This window comes from Mastigoproctus giganteus, chromosome 6 (genome assembly GCF_048544385.1).
Source record: "Mastigoproctus giganteus isolate SK-2022 chromosome 6, ASM4854438v1, whole genome shotgun sequence".
Lineage (NCBI taxonomy): Eukaryota > Metazoa > Arthropoda > Arachnida > Uropygi > Thelyphonidae > Mastigoproctus > Mastigoproctus giganteus.
The window spans coordinates 130,038,342-130,063,052 of NC_143580.1; the positions used below are offsets into that span (position 1 = coordinate 130,038,342).

At 36.4% G+C, this 24,711-nt stretch overlaps 1 protein-coding gene across 1 annotated transcript in view; it reads left to right on the forward strand.

Annotated features, from left to right (window-relative positions):
- The window catches only part of LOC150084576 (uncharacterized), a 434,502-nt gene that overhangs the window by 336,916 nt on the left and 72,875 nt on the right, over positions 1 to 24,711 (forward strand). The window contains exon 7 of the mRNA XM_090376289.1: positions 15,264 to 15,479. Within this exon, the coding sequence (XP_090232415.1) occupies positions 15,264 to 15,479 (216 nt within the window). The remainder of the gene's footprint in view (positions 1 to 15,263; positions 15,480 to 24,711) is intronic.

The window sequence follows — 24,711 nt, forward strand, 5'->3', positions numbered from 1 at the left end:
GACTGGTTTCCAGAAGGCTGATCGACAACAGAAATCACAAAATTTATTAGCCTGTGCCAAAAAAATGAGAAAGACTCTTTCTCTCATCTAATCACTCAGGATGAAAGTTGGATACATCATTTTGACCCATAAAGTATAAAGCAGTCCATGGAATGGAGACATCATGGTTCCCCACCCCCAAGAAGGCAAGCGTCCAAGCATCAGCAGGAAAGGTCTTGCTGATAGTGTTTTGGGATGAGAAAGGTGTATTAATTTAATTACTTAACAAGTACAGGTCACTGTTGAAAAAAGGCCGTGAATTAGGATTGAATTTGAAAGTGTCTGCAATTCTGCCCAGACACGATAGGAGGGAGTATATGATGAGAGCTTTGTCGATCAATTCGGCCATGGAAAGATTGTGCAAGGCTCAAGGAGTAGAATTTTTTTCAGCCTGGTCTTTACTTGTTAACAGGCGAGACTGCTTCTACAGGGATGGGATACACTTAAATAGAAAGGGTGCAAGAATATTTTCTGCTGCTATTGAGGCCGTGTTAGGTGGGTCGGAAAACTGCTAGCTTCGGGGGAGGATACATGGACTAATAAATTAATAGTAGCCACTGGCAGAAGTGAAAGTGATTCTTGCACTGCTTCTATTGGAATGAGCAGCGACCTGAAAAACAAAATGCAGTGTATTTCAGAGACTGCTGGGAGTCATTGTGGTACAAGTAAACACATGGGTTGTGTTAGGGTAGCTAAGAATAGGAACATAGGAATAAGAATAGTATACTTGTGTGTACACCAATGCTAGGAGTTTGGAAAATAAATTTGATGAATTTAAGGTATTGCTCAAAACATCAAAGGCAGATATTGTTGCGATATCAGAGACATAGCGTCAGACACATATATAAGGAATGCAGAACTGGAATTTGGGAGTACAGAAAGGATAGACAGCAGAAGAAGGGAGGAATGGTTATGCTATTAGTTAAGAAACACATAACATTCAAGGAAGTGAAGCCAGTCGACATCGCTGGACAGTGCAGTGTCGAGTCAGTTTGGTGTGACATAAGCATTGGGAGATGCTTATGTCACACCAAAATTGAGAGTAGGAGTGTGCTATAGTGGCCTAATGACTCTGATGAGTATAATAAGAAATTGTACAGGGAAATAGAGTGGGACATTAAATCAGAGTCTTATAATGAGGATTTTAATTTCCCAGATATTGACTAGAATTTGTGGGTTGGTCACTCACACACACTAGCAAGGCTTTTGTGGATTTATTGGATGATTGTTTTCTACATCAGCATGTTCGGGAGGCAACTAGAGTGAGTAATACTCTTGATCTGATTATCAGTAATGATTCTTCATGCATTCAGAATCTGCAGATAAGGGAACCAGTAGGTGGCAGTGATCACAGTGTGCTGAAGTGGGATTTACTCAAAGAGGTAACTACCGTCAGGGGTAAAAGGAAAGGTTTTTGCTTTTGTAAAGGCAACTGCGATGGCCTGAGACAGTATTTAAATTCTATACAGTGGGACTAACTGTTGATGTTATCAACAGCAAATTCAAAATGGGAAGCATTCAAACTTATCTTGGAAACTACTAGGCTTTACATACCAACTAAGAAATATTGTTCAAGGTTTAGGCCTAAATGGATGTCAGAAGAACTAATTAGACATGTGGCATAGAAGAAAAATGCATGGGATACATATAAATGAATGGGTGACATGGAAGCCTATGATAGATATAAGCTGGTCCGTAACGAAGTCACAAAGCAGATTAGGCAGGAAAAGGCAGATTATGAGAAATCCTTGGCAAAGGATGCAAAGAAAAACAGAAAAGAGTTCTTTATGTATGTAAACTCTAGAAAGAAAGGGATGAATCAGATTGGTCCACTGGATATTGATGGTTCAACAGTTGAGGATCCTGCTCAGGTGGCTAACAAACTAAATGAATATTTTGCATCTAGATTCATAAATGAGGAGTTATTCAGGAAGGGGAATGCCAGAGGTGAAGTAAACTCTGGCTAGAAGTTAGATTAAATGGGGCAGAAAAGGGAGTCAGCTCCAGTTATATTAAATGCTCCAGTTATATTAAATGGGGCAGAAAAGGGAGTAAGCAAACCCGTAGCCATAATTATGAGAGCTTCTTTGGACTCAGGGGAGGTACACATGGACTGGAGATGTGCAAATGTGACCTCAATTCAGAATGGAGGAACAAAGGCTGACATGAGTAATTATAGACCCGTGAGTTTAACTTCTGTTCCAGGAAAATTAATGGAGGCACTGGTTAAAGAAGCACTGCAGGATCATCTAGACAAGACTTCAGTTATAGCTCAGACACAGCATGGTTTTGTTAAGGGAAAGTCTTGCCTGACCAATTTGATTGGATACTATGATGCAGTCACAAAAGAACTGGATGCAGGGAATAACTTTGATATTATATATTTGGATCTTAGAAAGGCTTTTGAAACTGTTGCACACGGAAGACTGCTGCGCAAATTGGAGCAGTGTGGCATTGGAGGCAAATTGCTGCTATGGATAAAGGGGTGGTTGAGGGGGAGAAGACAGAGAGTGGTAATCAATGGACACTGCTCATTGTGGACTAATGTTATTAGTGGAGTCCCTCAGGGTTCACTGTTGGGTCCATTATTGTTTTCTCTATTTATAAATGATATTGATGATGGTATATCAAGCTTAATGTCCAAGTTTGCAGATGAAACAAAGGTTGGCAGGGTTTTTAAGGTTACTACTGACGCAATGCTGCTGCAAAAGGATCTGGAAATGTTGAGCAGATGGACTGAGAGGTGGCAAATGAAGTTTAACATTGACAAATGTAAAGTACTACATATGGGAAACAGCAACCCCAGAGTGATGTATCAACTCTGTGGTACTACACTGACAGTGGTACAGAATGAAAAGGACCTGGGGGGGGGGAATTGTGCAGGCAGATATGAAGTTCTCTGAGCAGTGCAGACGGGCTGCAAGAATAGCTAATGGTGTCTTGTCAATGATATACAGGAATTTTTCTAGCAGGGATAAGGTGGTGTGATTATTCCCTTGTATAAGGCAATGGTCAGGCTTGAGTACTGTACACAGGTCTGGAAGCCTCATTTCAAGAAGGATGTAGAGCTGCTGGAACGAGTACAGAGAAGGGCAACAAGATTAGTGAATGGAACAAAGGGTTGCTCTTACGAAAAAAGGGTCAAGTTTTGCAAAATACAGTGTCTGGAGACTAGGCACCGGCGAGGTGATCTGATAGAGGTGTATAAAGCCTTGAATGGTTTGAGCATGCTCAATGCTAAATTTAAGGCTCAGCTGGACAGGTATTTCTAACGAACAGAGGGGTGAAATGGAAGTGGTTTTTTTTTTTTTTTTTTTTTTTTTGGCTGATGCTGCATAAGCTTGCTTTCTTGCATCACATACCTCTACTAATGCTAATGCTAATAATGACTGATTACCTGCCGAAAGGTAGAACAATTGCAGGTGCCTATTATGCCAACTCACTCACAAAGTTACAGGAGAAAATCAAAACATGTAGGCGTGCGATGCTGTCCAAAGGTGTGAGAATGCTTCAAGACAATGCCACAGTTCACACTTCTGAAATTGCAACAACACAAGCAGCCACTTTTGGATATGAAATACTGCCCCATCCAGCCTACTCACGTAATCTTGCACCATCAGACTTCTTCTTTCCTTCCCTCAAATCATTTCTTCAGGGGCATCCACTTCCCTGACAACGAGACACTCATTTCTGCAACAGAGTCATGTTTCGAAGACCAACTTCACATTTCTACAAAAACGGCATCCATGGATGAGAAAAATGTGTAAATCTGCACGGTGGCTTGTAGAGAAGGCTTGTATTTTTTCATGCATGTTAAGTCCAACTTCAGTCTTTTAGATACAAAATACATGTAGAATACAGTAGAGGACAGTGAGATTATAACCCCCAACAGTCTTTATCTTGTACAGCATTTTATGATTTGTAACAGAATTAAATGAGGATGAAAAAACATACAATGAATAATAATTTAGAGTACAGTATTTATTCAAAACTAATTTAATCTAAATACTATACGTAGTTTAATTTAATCTATGATCAAATCAATTTTCAATGGACTATCCAAAAGAAAATACTGTTCACTGCTGTATGTGGTATGTAGTAATCGCCGGTCATTGTGAACACATCTGTGAACGGAATTTTAATTGTATTAAACGGCGATTCTAATAAACGAAAATAGGAGAAATATTATCCACAGGCTATAAAAGTAAAGATATAGAGCACAAATTTACACTTTACTTCCTCCAGTTAAAAAAATTAAATGATGCATTAAAATCAGAGGAATATTTCTCACAGGTTAGCAAAATAAAAATAAATTTACGCTTATGTGCATAGCTTAATTAGTATGTATTGTAATATGTGCTCTGTAGTATGTACTGCTCATCGTGGACTGATGTTATTAGTGGAGTCCCTCAGGGCTCAGTGTTGGGTCCATTATTGTTTTCTGTATTTATAAATGATATTGATGATGGTATATCGGGCTTAATGTCCAAGTTTGCAGACGATACAAAGGTTGGCAGGGTTGTCAAGGACACTACTGACACTATGCTGCTGCAACAGGATCTGGAAAGGTTGAGCAGATGGGCTGAGAGGTGGCAAATGAAGTTTAACATTGACAAATGTAAAGTACTACACATGGGAAACAGCAACCCCAGAGCAACGTATCAACTCTGTGGTACAACACTGACAGTGGTAGAGAATGAAAGGGACTTGGGGGTGGTTGTGCAGGCAGATATGAAGTTCTCTGAGCAGTGCAGACGGGCTGCAAGAGTAGCTCATGGAGTATTGTCAATGATATACAGGAATTTTTCCAGCAGGGATAAGGAGGTGATTATTCCATTGTATAAGGCGATGGTCAGGCCACACCTAGAGTACTGTATACAGGTCTGGAGGCCTCATTTCAAGAAGGATGTAGAGCTGCTGGAACGAGTACAGAGAAGGGCAACAAGATTAGTGAATGGAACAAAGGGGTGCTCTTACGAAGAAAGGCTTAAGTTTTGCAAATTACAGTGTCTGGAGACTAGGCACCAGCGAGGTGATCTGATAGAGGGGTATAAAGCCTTGAATGGTTTAAGCATGCTCAATGCTGATGGGATTCTTCCTCTAGCTCAGAATAATCACCTGAGAGGGCATAAATTCAAATTGAGGAAAGACAGATGTAGGATAGATGTGCGGAAATTTGCCTTTAGCCAGCGGGTGGTTGGTTGGTGGAACAGACTTCCATCCCTTGTGGTGGAGGTTGATAGCCTAAATAAGTTTAAGGCTCAGCTGGACAGGTATTTTGGACGAACAGAGGGGTGAAGTGGATTTTTTCTTTTTTTTTTTGGCTGATGCTACATAAGCTTGCTTTCTTGCATCAAATGCCTCTACTAATGCTAATGCTAATGTACATACAAACTATTTGATGTTTCTGCTCACTGACAATTTGTGAGGTGGTTTAAAATTTAAAACAGTAAAAAACGATAAGTAATGAATAACAAAGAACATGGCACAGACAAATTGCAACTAACACGATATGCACAAGTGATACTGAGTAACAACTTTACGAAACTCAAAAAATATGAATGGAGAGAAGATTCTGAAAATTTATATATGTTTTTTATAGGATTGAATGTTTCAGTGAAGGGGACACACATTTCACCATAATAACCTAAAAACCCACAGAATTCCAGCTATCGATATCATCGCAATTGCTGTAAGACTGAGTTTACTACCCATTTTTAATAGATTGCACTAACAGAAAAGCCTAGTAAACCCGAAACTGCTAATTGTTTTTATTGTTTTTGGTGGTGACCTCCAGAAATCTGCTTTAGAAAAATATCATGAAGGTGTTCAAAATTGATTCTTGTAACTGAACATAACAACAGCTTTGTGCTGTTGTAAATAAGCGAAAAGAAGTGGCGTTATAAGTCGTAATTGGGAGATTAGTGTACCTATTATCTTGCATCCCCCACTGTCTTCACATCCACTGCTCGAAAAAAAAAATAGAGAGAGAGAGAGAGAGACCAAATGTTTAGTTTGTTTTAGTGCATCGCATCGATTGTTGTGTTTAGTCAGCACAACAAAAGGCAAATTTTGTTTTGTTATTTATGTCAGGGATATCGGAATTTTTATTATTATTATTATTATTTATTTATTTTTTTTTTTTGTTTAGAAATCACGAGAAAGATGGTCAAACGCAAGAGTTGGTTCTTTCAATTATAACAAAAACTTTAAATTATTCAAAAGTGAAAATGCTACATCCGTTAAATCTCTAAAGAACCATTATAATGTTGGTGACCAAACCATACGCGACACTGTAAAAAATAAAGGGAAGCATCGTATTGGATACGCAAGTAGTACATGGTAAGTTTTTTTTATCTATCGCCATAGTTTTTACGGAGGTTGCTGAACATTTTTCTATAGTCCCCGACTTACGTAGCTTCAGACTTATATTGCATTATTTATATATATTTTTTTATATGACTGAAGATTTCAGTGAAGGGGACACACATTTCACTATAATACTGTAACTTAAAAACCCACAGAATTCCAGCTATCGGTATTATTGCAAATGCAATAAGATCGAGTTTACTACCCATTTATATTGCAGTAACAGAAAAGCCCAGTAACTCAGAAACTGCAAATTGTTTTATGGTAATGACTTCCAGAAATGTGCTTTAGTAAAATGTGAGCTCGCATTGGGTGATAATAGTGAGTTTCGCCTTAACCCTGTGAAATTCTTTTCAGAAAATTTAATTTTGACTGTTATCATGGTGCTGACTAAGAGAATAAGTGACAGCGGTATTAGTAAATCTATCAAAAAAAGGAAATTGATCGAGTTGGATCAGACAAATCAAAATAATAAAGTTGTATGAAAATGGCCAAACATTAACAAGTATCGTGCAGAATTCAGATTTGTCAGTGGCAATGGTGATCACTATAATAAAGGAGAAAGACAGAATACAAGAAGCGGTGAAGGGATCAGCACCAATGAAGTCAACTACAATAACCAAAGCTGCGAAACACATCAGTTTTTACAGTACTAACATGCATTTTTTCTTCCTTTTATGTTTTCTTTTCTTATGTGCCACTCCGACTACTTCCTCGCCGTCCCCAGATAAAGTTGTTAATTGAACTAATTAAAAATATATAACTATTTTTCTTCATTCTTCTGAGGATATTATGTGGTTTTTGTAATTTTGGCATATCAGGGATTTAGTATCAATATTTTATTAGTCATTCCCGAGTTATGTAAAACTCTTCTTATGTAAGAAGTCCTGGAGTGTATCTCTTACTTATGTCAGGGATTTGCCGTATTTTTTGATTATCCGAGATTTTTTTTTTTTTTTTTTTTTTTACCATCTATCCTGGAAAATCGAGAGTCTACTGTGTGTGTATATATATATATATATATTAACCTTACTAAATTCATCAATCAGCAAAAAATGTGCAGTCTTCATTTTCTTGTTTAGTAATACAGATTCTGAATTGGATTATACAACACTGTACAGGAGACTACACTTCTGTTTATGTCCCATTCTATTTTCTTTATTATATCAAGTTTAGTCTGTGCAAGTAGCACAGTGGTATAGTCATGGTCTAAATGCAATAACCCGGGCCTTTTTCACTGGGTGAAAAAGGCCCGGGTTTGAATCCCGTCAATGATGTGAAGAACTTTTATAGGCTTTTTTCACTCCGTGGCTGAGTTAGTGGGTCTCAGGCATAGATAGAATTTCAAAAATGACTTCTGTTTGTTTCTATCACATCGGGTTTCTTCAAAAATCACAAAATAAAATTTGATTTTCCTTCATTTTTGCAGAATTCGTGCACTGAAATTGTAACAAAAATGCTACTTTTACCAGACTTATATTTAAATACATGTTTAAAATACCAATATGGTAAAAATTCCACCAAATGCTCACCAAATGGGTCAAATTTTTCTTTCTTTGATTGTCTTGCAGATTCTTCTACTTTACAGTCTCCTTTAGCATCTAACAATAGTCAGCCATCATGCTGACATTCCACCTTACCTAGTACTTCATCTCCATGTCTTTCGTGTCCTGGTGAAATCTCTTACCCTGTTCTTCACTAACACTAGATTTTCCGAGGAGTAGTCGATGTGGGAGTGTAAAAAATATACCTTTAAATAACACTTTAAAGGCAGCACAGACCAACCAACCATGGTATTCATACGTAATGTTTTATATTAATATTTGTCAACAACAACTTCAAGTTTCATATGTTTCTTTTAAATGCACAGAATGCACGGAATTGACCCATATTTATCTCCATTGTGGAGCAACACACCATTTCAGCCTCCTCTCTGATGAGTCAGTAAAAATGCCTCCACTGTGTAGAATTGTAACTAATTCCAAAATAGTTCATTAAGCTATATTACTGGAAAAAACCATAGAATCGTCCTGAGAAAAGTAGTGGTTTAGTTCTCATTCTCTGTGACTGTACCATGAGAAAAGCATCCCATGTACTAGAAAAATTTTTGACTTAAGTTTAGAATCAAGGAGTTTTGCAGATTCCCTTGGTAAATTTAACTCTTTTACCAGATCATTACCAATTCACGCTGTGAAAACAGTTGATAGCTGAACTCAAATCTCTCCAGGCGTGTAGACTTCAGTTTCATCTCCAAAAGCTTTGCTTTCAGCATGCTCTGCTTCTACATTCTCCAGTATAAGTGATGGGCATGGATTTGTCAAGTTATCTCCATGTGGGACTGGTCTAATGGGAGATGGAATATTAGTGTATACAATGCCCTCCTTACTCTCTGCATTGTATCCTTCTACATTAATAAGCAAAATTAACATCCATCAGATGTTAATTTTGTGAATGAGCTCCATGTAAGTTTCCTGAGCCTTTTTACCATTTTTCTGTAATCTCAATTCTTCAACACACAGGTTCAGAAAACTTACACAGAGCTCGTTGTTTATCTTGGTCACTGAATTTCACTCCAAAAATAAGCATAATATACATTATTTACAAATTCTGTAATATCTTGTCTTTGCTTGAAGGGCTACATAATATCCAGAAATAAAACAAAATAAGTTTGGATTGTTCAAACACTTTTGGGAAGACATTTACTCACTTTTCAATAAAAGTTTGACAAAATAACCTCAAAAATAAAATGAGCTCATACTGATAAAAACTGCTGTGTGGAGCTTTCAAGGTCAAGAAACAACTCACTGAAGGCAGTGTTGCCAACATGTGAAGATTCAATTTACAAATTTCCAGCATTTACAACATTATTCCTAAATTAATACCTTCAATAATGCAACTCATAAAATCAGACTTCAGTGTTTTGTGAAAAAATGGTGCATGATAGAAATAAAGGAATAACATTTATGAAATCAGTGTAAAAAACTGAGTTAAAAACAGCTATTAGTTTACAAACATTGAAAACCATGCAGTGTGTCTTTTTTATTATTTTTTATTTTATTTTATTTTTTTTTATCCGATTTCATCTCTTTTCCTATACTCTGGCCTGATGTAGTTGGTGACAAAGAATCTGTATGTTTTTGCAAAAACTCATCGTAAATTCAGACTAAACTCAGTGCTGATGGAAGTCTTTCATTTTCCAAGAATATGGACTAATGTTATTAGTGGAGTCCCGCAAAGTTCGGTGTAAGGGCCACTGTTGTTTTTTATATTTATCAATGACATCGATGAAGGTATATCAGGCTTAATATCCAAGTTTGCAGATGATACTAAGGTTGGCACAGTTGTTAATTACAGTAATGGCAGTGTACTACTGCAACAGGATCTAGAAAAGTTGAGCAGATGGGCTGAGAAGTGGCAACTGAAGTTTAACATTGACCAATGCAAAGTACTGCATATGGGTAGAACTAACACCAGAGGAATGTACCAACTGTGTGATACTAAACTTAGGGTGTTAGAAAATGAAAAAGATCAGGGAGTAATTGTGCAGTCAGATATATCATGTTTTCTGAGCAGTGCAGACAGGTGCCAGAGCAGGTCATGGGGCGTTGTCAATGATAAACAGGAATTTTGCTAGTAGGGAAAAGAAGGTGATTATCCCTTTGTATAAGGCATTGATCAGGCCACACCTTGGGTACTGCATACAGGTCTCTAGGCCTCATTTATGAAAGGATATAGAGTTGCTTGAGCAAGTAGGGCTATAAGATTGGTGAGGGGTACGAAAGGGTGGTCTTATGAAGTGTGCTTTAAATTCTGTAAATTGCAGTATCTGGAGACTAGGCATCTATGAGATGATCTGATTGAAGTGTGTAAGGCCTTGAATTGTGCAGTCAAAATCAGGAAGAATCCTATCAGAATTGAGCAGGCTCAATTTTGATAGGATTCTTCCTCTTGCTCAGATTACAGGTCAATTCAAATTGAGGAAAGACGATTGTCTTGTAGTAGTAGTAGTAGCATGTGACGCAAGAAAGCAAGTGTATGAGCTTATGCAGCATCAGCCAAAAAAAAAAAAAAAAAAACACCATTCCCTCCAAATGCCTCTCCAGTTCCTCCTTAAATTTATTTAACCTATGAATTTCCACAACGACAGATGGAAGTTGATAGATGTGCAGAAATTTGCCTTTAGCCAGCGGACGGTTGATTGCTGGAACAAACTTCCATTTTTTGTTATGGAAGTTGACCAGTTTGTGACCAATTTCTTGAACTATTTGGTGCAGTACTCAGGATGTGGCCTTATACAACAGGATAAGCACCTGTTTATCCCACATTTCAAATTCTTGTATTTCTTTGACAGAAGGCATCCTAGCAGAATTTCTTCACTGCTAAGAGAACTTCATTTGGCCCTTACAATTGCCTCAGGGTCTTTTTCATTTCCCCACTACCTTGAGTTTAGTACCATACAAGTGATATATTATTCTGGAGTATTGCCACCAAATGCATTTATCAGTGTTAACCCTAGCTGCCACTGCTCAGTGAACACTGCATTAAATTGGACTGTGTAAATCAGTCTTATTGGAGTAGCATATCTTGATTATCATCATTTTTCCCTATGCCCACCATATGCAGCATCCCAGTGATTGTTTGCCGCTTCTGGATACATTGCTATAAATCTTAAACTGTAAGCCTCATGAGTTCTGTAATAAAAAATAGTTTGAATGCTGTTTTTCAGTATAGAAGAATTTCAAATTTCTGAATATTTTCAAAAAACTAAAATAAAATAATAAAAATAAGCAACATTGTTTTCACTTTTTTTTTTTTACTGTACAGGGCTAGTTTTTTGACTTCCACTATGTCGAGTAGATTCTTGGAACCGTGCCATATATCCATGTTTTTCCTCCAGTACCAATGCCTTTGATGAAATTAGGTTCTATTTCAATCCTTTCTTTTAGTTTCCTGTGCATAATTCTCTATGACGATCCTTTAAGTCATCTTTTAAAAATCTTTGAATAAGTTTTTCTCATATTTTACACATGCCAAGGTTTTCAATCAAAATCACCTGAAAAATGAAGTGAAGGAAATTTGTGCCAATTTATCAGCAATTTCTTTGATGGTTAATTGTCCATCAGGATGAATTTTTTCTTGCACTTAATCATTTTGTTACGTTGAAGTTGAAGGTTTATCTGATTGTTGGTTATCTTCAATTGATTATCACCAATTTTGGAAACATTTCATCCATCTATTACTTCACTGCATCTGATTCAGCACAAAGCATCAGACCTGTCCATCATAGTAAAATGCCATGATGGAGAGGTTGAAAACTACACAGAAGCTGAAACTACACAGCAAAGAATGGAACAAATTATATATTAGGAATCAGACTGTTGGATAAGAAGAGAAACACATGAATTAGGCAGCAAACACAAGTAAAAGACATTCTTATCAAAACTAAGGAACTGAAATGGATTTGGGCAGGACACAGCTCAAAGACATGATGATGGATGGACTAAGAAAATAACAGAATGGTACTCAAGAGGAGCCAAACGAAAACCTCAAGCAACAACGGAGATGGATAGATGAAATTAAAGAGTTTTTGGGTAAGTAAATGGATGGCGATTTCACAAAACAGAAGGAACTGGAAAGTTTCTGGAGAGGCCTTCATCCTGCAGTGAATTAAAAATGGCAAATGATGAAGAATGTGCCATGATGCATATATGCAATCATTCTTAAGCATTCATTAATTGAGTGCTGTAAAAAGTAAAGGCTCATGAAATTAATAGCTGCTCAATATCAGCAAGTACATTGACTGATCTCTGACCGATTTTCAGCAAATGTTGGTTTTTATTGTCAACCATGTGCCCTAAAGATTTGGTACACAGTTTTATTTGTTCTTTGCTTGTGTTACATGGTTAGTTTATTTACACAAAATGCACTTTTGATAAAATTTTATGGTTTTTCAGATTTACTGCTCAGCCCAAAATTAAGTGTTTGCTTTTAGCTATGAATTCCAGACTTTTAATTTTCAACCATTATTTATTTATAGGTGGATATTAAAGCAGTTGCTTCTTGACATTCCAAAAATTAGGATACATTGAATGCTTCTTCTCAAATATCGTTTGGACCAAACATGTTAAGCAAGCATCACCAAATGCAGTTCTTAACATTTGGAGCATCAGGCTTAAAAATTCAGAGGCTTGATGGTTGTGTGTTTTTATACTTTTTATCCTTTATGATTGTAACAGTGGCCCTGAGACAAGTCTGGATTGCAACAAATGTTGCTCACTACATGTTTGGTAGAGTAGGAAGCAGCTTGAAACTAATGTGGCAATCCCATTATCCTGTGTTTACTTATTCCCCTGCTTCACCACTTGCTTTGTAATGAACAGTCTTAACAAGGAGATTGCACAATCACGACATCTTCAGTTTATTTTACTCTTCTTTAGGATAAAGAAGAGTAAAATAAACTGAAGATGGTGTGACTCTAAATGATGGAAAATTACCATGCAATAAGTTCCCATTCAGAAACCTCCAAGAAAATTTATGGAGAAAGTTTACTTTACTCATTATCACTGCTGAATTTCTGCTCCTTCCATCAGACTCTGTGGCTTTGGGATTAAGATGAATGCTTCCCATTTCAAAATGCATGTTTTGGGGTATTGTTTTTTTTTTTTTTTTTTTTGTTTATTTATTATTATTTTTTTTATTTGTGTTTAATATTTCAAACTACAGTAGAGTGTCAGTTATCCAGAATTGTCAGACCTCTTCCGGATAGCCAGATTTTCTGAATAATTGAACTGGAAAATTTCCAGATCATTTTTCCGGTAAGATTAAATAGTTTTAATATTTAAATTAAATATTAATTTAATAAATTTAATCTTACCTTACGATTAAATAAAAAAATTTAAACCAATCTCGGAAAACAGAAACATCCATCCAGGCATTTTTATGATTTTTATACAAAACAGGAAAATTAGAAAGATTTTTAAATGTGCTCGGTTTTTTTGACTTGCAGATAATGAGCACAGACAATCTGTGCTCATTATTGGTAAGTCAATCATGGCATTTGCATACATAGCAATTGTAACTCGCTCTTTTCTCATCTTAAAACTTGGTGCAGGCATTTCTCTTTTAGTGGCTAGAGTTTTTCTTGGTAATACTTTCCATAATAAGCCTATCTCATCAACATTATAAATGTTTTCTTTCTCATAATTTGCTATAACCGAAGCAAACTTACTTTTCAAAGGACACTGCTGCCAATTCGTCTGTAGAAAGTTCCTCGCCTTGAATATCTAGTTCATATATACTGTGTATCAGTTTAAAGTTTTTCAGCCAACCTGTGGTTGCCTTATAATCTTCATTACCTCTTGATTTTCTATTAAAATCCAGTGCTTTTTCACACAACATTAGGCAAGACACTGGTTCACCTAAACTTTGCCCTGAAGAAAACAAAAAAAATAAAGTGAGTGCACTCTCCGAAGTGGCATTTTGAGGTTTCAACATTGTCTTTTTCCTGTTAGATCCTATTCATAATCGACACATTCTGTTATAGCATTGGAATTTCTCTTGATGTCATAAATTGTTGAAGTCCCTGCATTAAACTCTTTGGAGAGATTTCCTAACTTTTTACCTTTTCTAATTCTATTAATAATTTCCGTTTTTTTTTGAAGTGTTAAAACTGCACGTTTTCTTTTCATTCATATTTTACCGTAAAAAAATTGAGAAAAATAATAAATCGCATAGTTTTGGGCCGATATTATTCATACCGAATCTGGAGCTAAACTAATCTGAAATTCACTCATAGTTTCCCAGAAAACCCAGTAGTCTCTCTGATATTTTTCTAAAGCACATTTCTGAAGGTTATATTGAATTCTAGAGGCCTCAACCATAAAACAATAAAAAAAAATTTCAGTTTTCAGTTTATTGGGCTTTTGGTTTGTACAATCTGTTATAAATGGGTAGTAAACTCAATCGTTCGCATATTATAATCAAAATTCAATTTGCAAACGTGATCACTATAACTGGAGCTTACTGCCATTACTACCAGTTAATAATAAAAAGAAGAAAGATCAGCCCTTCAAATTATTCCAAATAACTGACTTGCGAATAACCGACGTTCTGCTGTAATTTGTTGTAAAAATGTTTCAACATAGTTACACAGTGACCATTTTTATTATTAGACTCATAGTTCAATTGATGCCATTTGTAGCTATAAGTGTTTTTCCCACATTATTTTTTATTGGATTGTATTAGAACTATAGTTGATCATTAGTTATGTAGAAGTTGAGTACACTAGCAAAAGCACTATACTTCCAAGTCTGCTACAGGACCTGGGGGGGGGTGATGATTATGTTCATTACTGCTGAGTAATTAAAATACATAGTTCAGTATCCTTTTGTTTTTATGGCACATTAATTATGAACTAATAAAGAAAGAAAAGTTAAAATAAACATTCTTAGATTAACTATAAACAAGAAGCATGTACAGTATTTAATATAAGTAAAGCAGATTGAACTCACTGTCTGGCCTGTTAAACTTTTGCTTTAACTCCTGGATCATAAAGATGGAAACTTAAAGAGTTGAACTATAAATGATGATGAGCAGAGCAAAAATTTCTGTCTCTATTTTCTTGGGGTTTCAGAATATATGAAAATACTGTTTAGTAATTTTTCTTTATTTAAGCACTATTTTATCTGCACAATGTCTAAAATAAATTGGTTGTAGAGCAGTAACTTGTTAACTTCATAAAATGCATTAATTTTTGCAAATAACATGTATATAACATCTTAAAATTATCACATACAAGTTAATTCTCTCCTCCTCCTCCTCCAAGCATTTTGAGTGACCTTTTAAATTCTTCAAAGGTAAAAGCAAACATGGCTGTCAATAAAGGAAGAGTAGAAGTTAGAGCAGATGTTCTTGTTCCTGGATATCACAGTCGGAAACATGGACAGGTCCCTTGTGAAAATATTCAAATTCGTTTTCCCATGCCAGAATGTTGGATATATATGTTTCGTGTTGAGAAACATTTTCGATATGGCTCACTGAAATCTGCTGCAAGAAAGCCAGGAAAAATTAAGGTATGAAAAACATCAAGAACGTTTATAAATTTTTGTAACAGAGTTTATTTTAATTTTAATGAACTATACTTTCCTAATATTATAACATTTCTTCATTTCTTGAATCTTTCTGGATAGGCAAATGATATTAGATTATTTAACTTCTTTGAATTGAGATTAATTCAATTCTTTGAATTCATTATGTAGTGAACCAGGTTATCTTAATGAGAAGATTAACCTCTCTTGTGTTCATTCTGAAATTCAACTATGCCATCAGTACCAAGTGTAGGAATCCTTGCTCTTCATTTTGCTAAATATCAATTTGTTTCTTGTGTCATGACTTAGTACCTATGAACTTACCTGATTTTGAGGTTGTTAAAACAGTGTTTTGAATCTGAGATATAAAACTGTGGTGCAGAGAATTTTTATCTTGGTCATGTTATAGCGTAGTAGTCTTGGTTGGTGCAAATATGGCTGGTAATGAAAAACTGAATCTTTAGGTAATAGGGAAAAGTTGTTGTTGTTATTTCGTTTTAGGAGCATTAGCAACTAAGGCCATATTGGATATGCGGTGGTCATTCCCTGACCTTTCCGCATCCTCCGTATTTGGTGGCTCATGGGCTTGAACCCTGGTCTAATCAAGAAGCATGTGCTACACACTGCTGCTCCTGCCTACCTGGCTATGGAGGCACCTCAGGCAAAAGTAAACAACCCAGTGTTTCAAAGGTGTAAAGTCGTTAGAGTTGTACTACCTCCAATACAAAAAATCTTGGATGACAAGTGAAATTTTTGATCTGTGGATTTTAAATTTTGATAGAAAGATGAAGAAAGAAACCAGAAAATCACGTTGATTGTTGACAATTACCCTGCTCACCTTATCTCGATAATTTCAAAACTTACAAGTATGTAGCTTGTTTTCTTCCCTTTGAATCCCTCGTCCAAACTGCAGCCAATGGACCAAGGCATTTATCAAGAATTTCAAAATGCATTACCAAAGGCACATACTGTAAAAAATTATACTGAGAATAGCAACCACCCTATAGATTCTGTTAAAGATTTGCGAATGTGCATATCATACTCTATGAAAGTGTGGAGTCAAAGTGTGATGGAAATAATGATTTAAGAATTGTTTTGCAAAAGTAGGTTTTGCTGAAATGCCAATTAACAGCGATAAGAGAGATGAACTACTACAAGATATTGAGCAACCTTGGGAAGAACTCAAAGCAAGAGGTTTCATCAGTGGAGAAATTGTTGGTGAATTTTTAGGAGTTGATAATGATGACATAGTAGCTGAATATCTAAGTTTTGATGATATTTTTGCCAAACAACTATTGGCAAAAATATCATCAATGAGTTGGATGAAAATGAAGGTAATATGAAACCTTCCAAACATTTCATGTTTGGAGCTTTGCTTCGAGGCCTTCAGTGTGAAGGAAATGTGCCAGAAAATATATTTTGAGTGTTTAAACAAATGCGAACATTTATATGAATGATAATGATCATCATCATGAACTTGGTCCGGCTTAGGTCTTTTAAGACCTGTTCCGTTGTAGCTCTTGGAGGTGGTCTTGATCTCGCCATCGTTGTCTTGGTTGACCAACATCCCTCTTGCCTGTAGGTTTGTAGTTAAAGGCTAATTTTGGGATCCAATCTGGGTTCATTCTTTCTATGTGGCTGATCCATTTTTCCTGATACCGTTTTATGTCATTTACTATGTTATCTACTTTTCATTTCTCGTGGATATCTAAATTTCTTTAGTGGTCTAGTCTTGTAAAGCCTGATAATGGTCTTAAAAATCTCATTTGTGCTGCATCTAGTTTGTGTGCATATTTCTTATTTATGACCCAAGTCTCACAGCTGCAGAAGAGGACTGGTTTTAAAGTGATGTTGTGCAGTCATAATTTTGTTTCAGTTGTCATTTGTTTTCCGAAGTGGCGTTTAATCGTTCCATTCATTTTATTATATTTTTGTAGTTTAGTGTGGTGTCTTTCCCTTCATTTGATATTAAATTTCCCAAATAGGTGAAGTCAGATATTTGTTCTATTATTTTATCATCAATAACAATTTTGACTCTTTTTATGTTGACGCCTCCTTGAGCCACTGCTGCTCCTGCCCAGGTGGGTAGGAGCAGCAGTGCGTAGCACACGCTTCTTGATTAGACCGGGGTTCGAGCCTGTGACCAACAAATACGGAGGATGCGGAAAGGTCAGGGAATGGCCACAGCATATCCCCGGAGCAATATGGTCTTAGTTGTTAGTGCTCCTAAAAAACAAACAAACAAACAAACAATCTTTTTATGTTTTTTCCACATAATCCCATTGATTTTGTTTTTGAGGTGGAGATTTTCATCTCTTACTTTTTACCTATTTTATTAAGTTCATTTGCTGCTATCTGTAGTTTATCTTCGGATTTTGCAATTATAACTTGATCATCAGCATATAATATATTTTGGATTTTATTCCTGTTGTTCAACTGTATTCCGTTGTTAATTGTTTGTTTCCATTCTTTAAGAATTTTATTGATGTAGATATTAAATAAATTTGATGATAGTCCACATCCTTGTTTCACTCCTTTATTGGTGTTAATTGGGTCTGATAGTTGGCCATTAGAATATTTTATATGGACTTTTGAGTTTTTATTTAGGCTTTGGATCGCTTTCCGGAGTTGGGTTGGGATATTTTCTTCACATAGAATCTGCCAAAGTTTTTTCCGGTTTGCATTGTCATATGCTTTTTCATAATCAATAAAGAGCAGAAATGTTGGTATATTGAATTCTCTTCTTTTCTCCAAAATTTGTTGTAGTGAGAAAATGGCATCTATTGGGCTTCTCCCTTTTCTGAACCCACATCGTTCTTCTTCTAAAAATTGTTCACTGTATTTATTAAGTTTATTCTTTAATATATTAGAGTATAGCTTTGCAGCAGTTGACAGCAGTATTATTCCTCTGTAGTTGTTAGGGTTATTTCTGGAGCTTTTTTTGTGTAAATTTATTACTATTCCTGTTTCCCAATCTTTGGGTATCTGTTGCTTATGCCATATGATGTTAAATAATTTTAGTAGTGCATTTTTTAGTAAGGTGCCCCCATATTTAAATAGTTCTACATTCAAATTGTCTGTGCTTGGGCTTTTTCGGTTTTTTGATTTTTGTAATATTAACTCTAGTTCTTCCATTGTTATATTTTTTTCTTCATCTTTGATTATCACAGATTCATCTTCCAATTCCCTAGTGCCTGGGTTATACCATAGTTTGGAATAATGTTCCTTCCATTCTGCTTGGGAGATGGAGTTGGTTTTTATTTGTTCATTTGTGTCTAGTTGTAATTTCTTAAAAAATTTAAAACCCCTTCTCTGTGGGCCCGTGATATCATGTTCTAAAGATTTAACAAATTTATCCTAATCATCTTGTTGGATTCTTCTGGTTAGTTTTCTGACTTCTGCTCGAAGCTTTTTATATTTTATATGTAGATGTAGGTCTTTAGTTTGTAGGAACGGTTTATAGGTCTTTTTTTTCTCATTGATTGTTTGTTTCAATTCTTCATTCCACGTTCTTAGCCAGTTTTTATTTTTTATAAGTTTATATCCAAGGCTTTTTTCAGCAGCTCCCAGAATTGATTTTTTTCATGTTTGACCAGATTTCCTCAACATTATCACTTTCATCTGATTTGAGTTTATCTTTCAATCAACTTTCATACAGGAATTTAGTGCTTCTGTCTTCCAACAAATGCATTTTTAATTTCTTAGTAGTTTTTGATGAATGATGTACAGTAAAAACCAGTGTATAACAAAAAATAACCAAATATTTTTCGAAACAGTTCTCCATTGACTCAATTATTTTCCCCAGAACAGAAGGTAAACTAACAGGTCTGTAATTACTCTTGTCACACTGTGATTCCCCTTTGTGAATTGGGCATGTGTTTGCACATCTCCAGTCCGTGAGGACCTCCCCTGAGTCCAAAGATGCTCTCTTAATTATGACTAAGGATTTTCTTACTTCCTTTGCCACCTCCTTTATTATAACTGGATGATCCCATCCACCCCAGGTGCTTTCTTATGTTTAACTTCAACAATTTCTCCTCCACTTTGCTCTCAGTTATTACAAAGTCTTTTAGCTCCCTGTTAGAGTTTAATAAGCTTCTGTCCTCCATTTCCCTGCAGAATTCCTCATGTGTGAATGTAGAGCAAAATACTCTTTCAGTTTGTCAGCTATCTGAACAGGATCAACAACCAACTGTCAATATCAAGTTGTCCAATCTGATTCATCCCCTTCCTTCTAAAGTTTACATAAGTAAAGAAGCGTTTGTTGTATTTCTTTGCATCCTTTTCCAAAGATTTCTCCTAATCAGCCTTCGCTTGCCTAACCTCCTTTGTGACTTGATTACAGACTAGCTTATACTGCCATATGCTTCTGTGTCTACTGATAATTTATATGCATCCCATCCATTTTTCTTCTCTGCCACGAGTCTCATTAGTTCATCTGACATCATCAAACTCTGTGCAGTACAGTGGACTCAGGGAATCTCTCTGGCAGATTCCTCTTCTGGTGATGATCAGTCTAGTCGTGATGTTCTTGACCGTGATAGTCCTCCATTTTTGCATGGTTTCTTTTAGGGAGGATGTCAATGTCTTTATACATCATATGTGTCTCTCTTAGCCAGCTTATGGTGTTGGTCATATACAGGTTGCAGTGCTTCTTGTAGGCTTGCTCCATTACTGCCAGGCGCCTCCGTAGCCAGGTGGCAAGAGCAGCAGTGCGTAGCACACGCTTTTTGATTAAACCAGGGTTTGAGCCCATTACCACCAAATACAGAGGATGCAGAAAGGTCAGGGAATGACCACTGCATATCCCCGGAGCAATATGGCCTTAGTTGCTAATGCTCTTAAAAACCAAATAACAACACCATAACTGCCACGTCAGTGGTCAACCATTCCTTGCATCCTTTGCTTAATCTGCGTATATCTTCTTGGTTACGCAGATGGTCAGGATCTTGTAAATTGTTAGCATTAGCAGAGGCATTTGATGCAAGAAAGCAAGCTTATGCAGCATCAGCCAAAAAAAAAAAAAAAAAAAAAAAAAAACCACTTCCACTTCACCCCTCTGTTTGTTCAAAATACCTGTCCAGCTGAGCCTTAAACTTATTTAGGCTATCAACCTCCACCACAAGGGATGGAAGTCTGTTCCACCAACCAACCACCCGCTGGCTAAAGGCAAATTTCCGCACGTCTATCCTACATCTGTCTTTCCTCAATTTGAATTTGTGCCCTCTCAGGTGATTATTCTGAGCTAGAGGAAGAATCCCATCAGCATTGAGCATGCTCAAACCATTCAAGGCTTTATGCACCTCTATCAGATCACCTCGCTGGTGCCTAGTCTCCAGACACTGTAATTTGCAAAACTTAAGCCCTTCTTCGTAAGAGCACCCCTTTGTTCCATTCACTAATCTTGTTGCCCTTCTCTGTACTCGTTCCAGCAGCTCTACATCCTTCTTGAAATGAGGCCTCCAGACCTGTATACAGTACTCTAGGTGTGGCCTGACCATTGCCTTATACAAGGGAATAATCACCTCCTTATCTCTGCTGGAAAAATTCCTGTATATCATTGACAATACTCCATGAGCTACTCCTGCAGCCCATCTGCACTGCTCAGAGAACTTCATATCTGCCTGCACAACCACCCCCAAGTCCATTTCATTCTCTACCACTGTCAGTGTAGTACCACAGAGTTGATACATTGCTCTGGGGTTGCTGTTTCCCATGTGTAGTACTTTACATGTGTAGTATTTTGTTGGGGGACAGTTGGCTGGTCTGTACTTTGCCAGGTTTCTGGTGTCTTTTCCACCTTGAGATAAGTTCCTTGAGTCAGAGACTCTGGGATTGTGTCAGGGCATCTTATTATCTAGTTGAACTACCCTGCTATGTGCCTCTTTATGCAGCTGAACTTGTTTTTTACCAGTAGTTGTGGTTATCTCTTGCTAGGGTTTTCAAGTTGTGAGACTTACTGATCCGTGGTGTACTTTTTTCTCCTCAATCTCCCATTCTGGAATTTTGTGTTCATGGTTTTCTTCCATTCCAAGTCTGTCCAGTGGTACATCTGTTATGACTAATTTTGTTGCTGTACAGGTTGTTCCAGAACTCCTTGAGTGCCTCTGGTTGGGGGGGGGGGGCTTCCCTTCTTTGTCTTCCTTCTCCTTCCTTCCTTCCTTCCTTCCTTCCTTCCTTATTATTATTATAAAACCTTGTTCTCCTGTATAGGATTTCTTCCTTCCTGTGATGGGTACTGCTACCAATTGCATGGAGTGTTTGGTTGTGTCGGTTATTGTTATTACTATTTATCAAGGAACTTTCTGACTATCCTACAGAAATTCCCTTCTTTGTCTTCCTTCTACTTCCTTCCTTCCTTCCTTTCTAATTATTATTATAAAACCTTGTTCTCCTGTATAGGATTTCTTCCTTCCTGTGATGGGTACTGCTACCAATTGCATGGAGTGTTTGGTTGTGTCGGTTATTATTATTACTATTTATCAAGGAACTTTCTGACTATCCCACAGGTGTTCAAGATTACGTCTTTTTGGAGGAACTTTCTGACTGTCCTACAGGCGTTCAGGATTACGTCTTTTTGGAGTTCCACTTAAGTGTTCCTTGGGAGGCCTACTGCTACTAGGTCCTTATGGAGGATCTTCATCACCAGTGGTGGTGGTGATGACAAAGAGCCTCCATAATGCAGTGGTTGACATGATGATCTGGATAGTCATTACTTGTTCCATATGCCACATTTCTTTGATTTCCTGTTTTATGTCCTTGTACTTCCTGATATTTTTGTCATTGGTGTTCTGGAGGTTACCAGTGTTGGGCACCATTATGTCAGGAAATGGTAGATAGCCATTTCCTTCTTGTCATTTCCTTATGTTTAGCTGTTGCGCAGGATTGTTTTACACAACATACCAGATTATTAATAATAATTATTACTATTATATAATATTATTCACTTCCATTTTTTAAATTTTTGAAGAATTTATTTTGAATTTGGTGTGCTTTGTAGCACAAGAAATTGTAAATTATGTATGTTGCTTCTAGCAGAGTAACAGCCATTTTGAGAGAATATCAGGTTTCACATTGTTGTCCTTAATATGTTAATAGAATTATAAATCTTTCAAGCACAACCAGGCTAAGTCTGTTGATTACAGGTAACCCTCATATAACACGGTTATTAAGTTCCTATAAAATGTTGTGTTGTGCGAAACCGTGTTATATGGGACTAAGAAAAAGTACAAAAAGAGGAATTACGTTCCAAAAGCGTTCCTAACAAAAATGCACTATTTTGTTAACAAAATGTTAACAAAACTAACAAAAATACACCATTCTAGATTTCATGTATCTTCTACTCTCTTTAAAAAATCAGTAACTGGGTTTGTCTGCTTTTTCTTGATAAATCTTTGTGAATTTCATCATATGGAACTATGCATTTTGAAGCTCCCTTTTGAACTTTGGACTCCTTTCATTCAAGAATCTGCATTCAAAAAATAAAATTCTAATTGCTCGGCTAACTTTATGCCCTCCCGTATGCTTTTTAGTGTAAAATTTGGAAGTTTAGAATTTTCATATATACTATCATCCTCTATTTGATGTGATTTTACCTCTGATGCCTTTTCAACCAAATCCGCTCTGCCAGCCTCTTTTTCTACCAGAAATTCTTGAACATCTTCAGTAAGCATATCTTTTTTTTTATTATTATTATTTTTTTAGGAACCTAGGTAACTAAGGCCATGTTACTCTGCATGTATTGTCTATAAATTGCGTGTGTCCTGAGGTCGATTTTCTGTATTGCTGGACGAAAAACCAGAGTTTCCAGAGGAAAAAACCATGCTGCCTGAGCCTGACTAATTCAGCCACATTGTGAAAAAGACCCATAAAAATTCCTCCCTTCATCGACAGGATTCGAACTCAGATCTTTTCCAGCCAGTGTGGGAAGGAGGGTCATTTTATCAACTTATACCCAGGAGGACTTCAGTAGTCATATCATCAAAACCGTCCCCTCCTCCAACGTAGCAAGTTCTACTATTGCACCGATTCTGTTTTCTGCCGGTTGGACCATATTTCCTGAATGAACTGACTCTGGCCATACATTTTTCGACATGCATATAACATTGACGGTTTTACTTCTTTCAGTGATAAAGCTGTGATTCTGATACAGTCCACAATTGAGAAATGTTTCTATGCCTCCATTACTTCAATAGATTTGGAATAAATTTTTTGCAAAATCCATTGTAACGATTTTCTGATGTAATGAGTTTTAAAGGTGGATATAATGCCTTTATCTAACAGCTGAATGAAAGAAGTTGTATTAACCCAGTAAAACTGTGGCGGTAGGAACATAACTTTGACGTTTGGATGACTTAAATCTTTTGAATGGCCTGGTGTACTATCCAATAGTAATAAAACTTTGAAATCTAGATTTTTCCACAAGTTAAATAGCACAGAACGTAACACGGGAATTTCCCAACAAAATAAAATACAGGGTTTTCTCAATAATTTTTTTTTTTTGACTAGCAAGTCAACAGCAGGGATTCAAAAAGAGTGGAAATGTTGAAAAATTACATCCAACATAATAGCAGGGTTTTTCCTGCACAAAAGCTCAACAATACCCTGTTATGCAAGATTTACCAAAATTCTCTAACCATGTTAGAGTGAAACCATCTTGTGTGACGATTGCCCCAATTTATGAAAAGTGTTAGAGTGAAACCGTGTTGTAGAAGTACCGTGTTATACGGAGGTTGCCTGTATTTAGATGTATTTATATTGAACAAATGGAAGAGTAAAAACAAGTAACATGAAATTATAACAAACATAAATTTCAAAGTTTGTGGCCGGTCACCTGTCAAGTGAACCACCATGCTAATGGTTGAAAAAGGTTGTCTTTCACTGAAATACTATCTGTAAACCCAAAAAAAAAAAGTAAAAAAAAAAAAAGTGTCTATGTTAAGGAATTTTTCTAACCGGGTGGGATCGTTATTTCAAGAGTTCACCACCTGGTTAGAAACATACTATACTGCAAACAATCCTGTCGCTGTATTTTGATGTAAAATGTGTACTTTTTAGTGAAATTTAATTTTTGTGTGGACTAAAACCTCCTTCTTTTACTGCAAATCTCATGTTCCTCTGAATTTTTTCGAAACACTTCCTCTTTTGGCCAAAAAAAAAAAAAAAAAATGTTTTTTTTTCTATCAGTAAATGCTATATCCAAATTTTTGAAAGTTGC